General features: G+C 39.2%; 1 protein-coding gene across 2 annotated transcripts; it reads left to right on the top strand.

Moving 5' to 3' along the window:
• The first annotated feature begins 325 nt into the window (after positions 1 to 325).
• sdf4 (stromal cell derived factor 4) lies at positions 326 to 5485 on the top strand. Of its 2 annotated transcripts, none has more exons than XM_034536530.1 (7): positions 326 to 615; positions 1168 to 1472; positions 2214 to 2350; positions 2494 to 2607; positions 2698 to 2856; positions 3612 to 3787; positions 4123 to 5485. In XM_034536530.1, exons 2-7 carry the CDS (start codon positions 1174 to 1176, stop codon positions 4297 to 4299), a joined length of 1062 nt encoding a protein of 353 aa, XP_034392421.1. In that variant the 5' UTR covers positions 326 to 615; positions 1168 to 1173; the 3' UTR covers positions 4300 to 5485. The 2 variants fall into 2 exon arrangements, with proteins under 2 accessions (XP_034392421.1, XP_034392420.1); XM_034536529.1 differs by having other exon boundaries at positions 330 to 718.
• The last annotated feature ends 578 nt before the right edge of the window (positions 5486 to 6063 follow it).

The following is a 6063-nucleotide window of genomic DNA, read 5'->3' as shown; positions in this document are numbered from 1 at the left end:
CCATTATCCATCTAATCATTTATTCATCATCTTCATTAACATTTATCTGTTGCTATCTATTTTAACAACGTATCCATTCATTGAAGCGCACAGTTTCAACTATTTATCTGATCCTTTAAGCTCGTTAGACAAGTGTTTCAACTTCCAGCACTGGTAATGTTGGCTTCATTGCACTTTCTAGGGACTAAATGTACAGATTTATTTATTTAAATCTATGTTGTCAAATTAGTTGAGCCAACTTACTCACCACCAAATGTCACCACCTGGAAACTGTAGAAGCTACTCAGAGTGTACCGTGAAAGCGCTGCCCGGAAGTTATACTTGTGAATTGTGTTAGCTTAACAAATATTTAAAAAACAAAGAAATCCTAGCAACGTTAGTAACTCGTCAGTGACCAGTTCACCTGACAACCCGAGTGAATTAACTGGAACATTAGCTAGAGAGAGACGACCATTAAACTGGATACCGTCAGTGGAGCTTTTAGACTGGGTCGTCGCACATTTTGGAGTCTGGTGTTTGGGGAGGCCACGTGTACAGGAACTGGAGTCTGACAGCCTGACTGGAAACCACTGCGGCTCTGTTTGACTCGGAAGTCAAGCTAACGCTAGCCAGCTGGTAAGGTCGCCTCCTTACGCTGCCTGCTAGCCGTCTCTCAGAATCCGAAGTCTGTTGAACAGTATTACAAAACAGTGTCGTTTTTAGTCCTCGTGCTCGACAGGTTGGTCGCATTGTCGCCATTGGCACTATTTAGTTATTTCAGCCGGCGTTAAGTTTAACAATGTGTTATTGGTGTTAGCTTGCTCGTGTTAGCTACTTAGCTAATAGGCAACTGCGTTCTATGACGAGTCTAAATGCACAGATATTCACGTTCAGGGCCCGGTTTTTAACTTTATTATTATTTACCAGCACGGAATTACAATATAATAAACATAATACAGTGGACAATGTAAAGGATTACGGGTTAACAATTAAATAATCGTAACTTGTGGTACATTCAGAGCGTTAGACATCATCTCCGTTTGACATAAACGCGTTCTTGATCGCGGCATTCAGGTTGAGACCGTGGGCTTGATGACGTACATCCAAATAATGTTGTCTTCGCTAACTTGGCTTGATGTCTTTCATTTTCAGAGTTAGTTCACATACTAAAAAACCCATCTTCTATAGGCAATCATGACTGTTTGGAGGAAACTGTGGTGCAGAAACCTCCTGGCGGTGTCTCTGCTTTTCTATTTCCTGCTCCACACCATGGATGTGCATGCACGGCCAGCCAACATGTCAAAGTCTCCAGCCAGCAAGGACGACAACGAGATTCTCCCTGCAGACCATCTGAATGGAATGAAGATGGAGATGGACGGCCACCTCAATAAGGATTTCCACCAGGAGGTTTTCCTGGGTAAAGAGATAGAGGAGTTTGAGGAGGACTCTGAGCCAAGGAGGAACAGGAAGAAGCTGATTGACATTTTCACTAAGTAAGACATACTCAGATCTAATCTTTTATATCTCAGTCAGGAGCTCCAGCATTCTTGAATTGGTTGCGTGAGCCTTGCTGCTGATCAGTAATCAGGTTCTTCAGAAGTTAGCTATAAGTCAAGTGTCTAGAGACTGGCAAAGAGAGGTGTAACCCTTCAGAAAAATACCCTATACTCTGTGATAACTATACTTACCACTGTGGCACAACACAGTATTGTAAAACATACAGAATGAGACCGAGAATTGAGTATTGTGAAAACCCCAATATTTACTGCACATCCTATTGCTTAAAATCTAGATGAGGAAAACAATTTTCACTTCAGAACACGCATGAGGCAATACATCAGAATGCCAGCATTGGGAGTTATACTGCACTGAAGCTGAAGAACAAGCTCTGCAAATATTTCTCTGCATAGTATAACTTTCCAAGGCAAGCTGCTATTGTTAGAGCAGAGAATGTTGGCAAAGGAAAAAGGCCGCTCCATATTTTTCTTTATCCTTCAACATAACTTCACACAGCCCCCTCCTGCTTCCCTTATTTTACCTTAAATGGTGTAGACATGTCAGCATTAATAAGATATTAGTACTTGGCCAGTTTAAACAAAAGCCCCTGACTGTACATAAGCCACACATGTGATATGGGTCATTACAGATGATAGTATATACTTTCTAGTTTAATGACTGTAAATGTTAAATAAGCTAAATTAGCAGCTTTTTGTTTTTAAATTCTATCCTCACAGAGTTGATTTCAACAAGGACAAGAGTGTTAGCGCCAAGGAGATGCAGCGCTGGATTATGGAGAAGACCGAGGAGCACTTTCAGGAGGCCATGGTCGAGAACAAAAACAGTTTCCATGCCGTTGACCCAGACCGTGACGGTGAGAGACAGAGAGCCTGCATTGCATCCACTTATAATTCAAAGCATGCTGGTTTCATACCCTTTCAGGCTTGTGGCCTGTGGGGCCATGTTGCAAAAGTGTGTCGTAAACTAATTCATATTTTCTGTTTGCTTCGTCCATAGGTCATGTGACATGGGATGAATACAGAGTTAAATTTCTGGCCAGCAAAGGTTTCAATGAAAAGGAAATGGCTGAGAAAATAAAGAATAATGAAGATCTGAAACTGGATGAGGAAAGTAAGTATAGAACGATGTGGAATATGTTGGAATATCCCCGAATGTGTGCTGCAAAAATGTCAATGTAATGCTATGTTCTCATCGTTGCAGCTCAGGAGGTTCTGGAAAGCCTGAAGGACCGCTGGTTTCAGGCCGACAACCCTCCAGCTGACCAGCTGCTGAATGAGCAGGAGTTCCTGTCTTTCCTTCATCCTGAGCACAGCAGAGGCATGCTCAAATACATGGTCAAGGAGATTGTGCGCGACTTAGGTACATTTTGCTTTCCCAATACCTGAATCATGAGCATTATTGTCAAACATTTGTGAACTATTTCTTTAAACCACTTGTAGGCAGTGGAAACAAACTTAAGACAACCCTGACATGTTTCACTTTTTAAGTTAATATGGGGAACTTGTTAGCAAACTGCAGCTTATTTACACATCCAGTAGACACAACGCAACAATATTATTAAGAGTCCAATAGTTAAAGGCATGTCAGCGCAGGTTATATTTCCACTCATTTCTCAGGGAATAATCTGTCACTTTAAAATGCTAAATTCTCCACTCTGTACACCTGCTAGTCTCAAACTTCAGTCTGTCTGAAGTATGTTGCTGAGCAGGTAATGCTCAGTGGGCTTTAGGAGCTTTTTAGAACCCAAACAGTTTTTTGTCAATTGATAGTATAAAAATATTGTTTATAGCAGCTATATTTTAAAGATATATTTAAGACGGCACTTTACATGTTGCATTTTGAAATATATGTCTTCTGGGAAAACCTCAATCTCCTGGTTTGGTACCAATGCACCAAAAGCCCATTACAGATGCATTTTCATTGAAGCATTTTGACAAGCATTATTAGACATGTTATTATTCTGCAAATATCTTATCTGTTTATGTAATAAATATAACAGTGGATCTGTTATTTTGAATAAGCATTATGCTGTGTGATTGGGCCCATAACGAAAATGTATTTAACAGATACAGGGTTAAAAACAAGTTAAATGTTCATTGTTGCTTTGCCCGTAGACCAGGATGGTGATAAGAGATTGACTCTGTCGGAGTTCATCTCTCTACCTGTGGGCACCGTGGAGAACCAGCAGGCTCAGGACATCGATGACGACTGGGTTCGAGAGAGGAAGACGGAGTTTGAAGACGTCATTGATTTAGATCATGATGGCATTGTAACCATGGATGAATTAGAGGTGAGCAATGAAAAAGCTAAAGTCTTGTTTGATTGATCCCTTTCTATATATAGAATGTAAAGTATATTTTAAAAAATGATATATAATTATTTATTTATTTTATTTTTTATATATTATTTTATTATTATTTACATTCGTTGTCGGGTGTTTCGGTTCAGCATCTACTAAAGTATAAGTAAGTTGGTCAGCAAGGACTCATAAAACACCCTTTTTAAATTGTGCCGTCAACCATTTCGTAAATGCTAATTTATTTTTATTTTTTAAAATGAGATATTAAATTTAAACGTAATCACTACTGACTTTCTTCCACCTTTCTTTTCTTGTGTGTCGTACAGGAGTACATGGATCCAATGAACGAGCACAACGCTTTGAACGAGGCCAAGCAGATGATTGCCGTCGCCGATGAAAACCAGAATCATAATTTGGAGCTGGACGAGATTCTCAAGTACAGCGAATACTTCACGGGCAGCAAGCTCATGGATTATGCCAGAAATGTTCACGAGGAGTTCTGAGGACATACTTTCCCTCTCAGTCCTCTCGGGAAAGCAGGGCGACATCCTACATCTGCTTCAGGGAGAAGCTAGATGGAGGGGTGGGGGGGGGACAACTAATGATGGGATGTTCTAGTGTGCAATTCTGTGTTTAAAAGCCTCAACGGCCTCTTTCACTGCTGACTCCGATTTAATACATCCTTCCTTCAGCCCTGGAATGATGGCCAGCCATCAAAGTTAACATGGTCTGCCTTCTGTGTGCCATTGGACTTTTTAAATGTTGGGCTGTTACTCCAAATGTATTTGTGTGATATTGTGAAATGTGTGTGTGTATATGAGGAATTTCAACCCCGACTAGATATTGTCGTTCCTGGTGCAGTGGTGACGGAGACTGTGCAGCTGATCGACGTCACCATTTGTTCTGCAGGATGGTCTTTTTAGCTGGCGTTTATGTATACAGTGTAAATATATATTGTCCCATAATAATGAGCAAGAGATACAACCTGATAAATTATATTTAATGCTGCTACAAGAAGAAGAAGAAATCCTTTTATAGAGAGATAATTATATGGTGACACACACCTGATTTTGTCCAAATTCAAAGGTGATTTTGTCTTTTAGTGGTGTACAATCCCACTTGTTTCTGTTTATAGTTACTATCCATCCTACCTACAACTGGGTAACCAACAGTAGAAGCATAACTTTTAAAAACTGCCTCTAAAATGGCGCAAACTTTCATTAACATGTAATATATGAGAACAATGCGCCTTTTTCCCCTGCAGACATTTTGACTTATTGAAGGAAAAGCACAGGTGTGAACATACTTCACCTGTCAAGTCAAAATGTCTCGTATGCGAAGGCCTATTGTTTTGATCTCTTATTTATTTGACCAGTATCATTTGGATCGGCTGCATCTTTGAACATCGTGTTTTTGCTTAATTGCTGTAAGAGGGTGGTCTTTATGTGGCAGCTCATTCTTCATCATATTTACCTGTAAGATGAATTTGGAACACTTTGGGTTCATCCTTACATTTTCACTTGTTTGCAAATGCATGGACAAACAATGGCATAACATTCCCTAAATCTGTGGACTGTTTGAATCCTGCTCCAGACTTGGATTGTAAAATAAGATTCAAGATAACAATGTGACACAGCTTTATAAAATGTATTGCAAATGTACTGGGAATAAATATTTCTTATCAATTAATTAGCACCTGGGTTCTTAGTCTCAAGTCTTCTAGTTATTTTCGGGGACGCAAATAATTACTTCCAATACAGATTAGTCACGAAATCAACAAAATATATGGGATGTGGGAAAGATAATCACATTTAATTTAGTCTGTACATCACTTAGATTTATTTAAATCTAAGTGTAACTGCTTTATATGTGGGTATATTATTTATTAGTTTTGTATTTTTGTATAAATCTAATTATGCTAAGTAATTAAATTGTCAAATAAAAAACTAAAGTTTCTTCATGAAATGTAACGGAGAAACTCAGTACAAATAACTTATCGTAAGATGGTAAATTAAACAGTCTCACAAAATGTCCAATCAAATCACCCTTAATTAAATGAAATAACGACTCTAGATAACAACTAGATGGGATTTATGGCTGAAGGTAGAATATGAATGGTAATGGAGAATAGGAGAAGCCTGGAGACTTCTCTTAAAGATAAGGAAGTCTCCGGTTAACGCCAAGAAGTTTCATCCAAACCTGCTGCGGGCATTCAGCCTCTTCCAGCAGCACATTGATGTCCGTTTACTTTTATGTACTAAAGTCTT

This window comes from Cyclopterus lumpus, chromosome 7, assembly GCF_009769545.1.
Source record: "Cyclopterus lumpus isolate fCycLum1 chromosome 7, fCycLum1.pri, whole genome shotgun sequence".
Taxonomy (NCBI): Eukaryota; Metazoa; Chordata; class Actinopteri; order Perciformes; family Cyclopteridae; genus Cyclopterus; species Cyclopterus lumpus.
The sequence above is the reverse complement of the archived record's forward strand: the minus strand, read 5'-3'. Positions and strand labels throughout refer to the sequence as shown.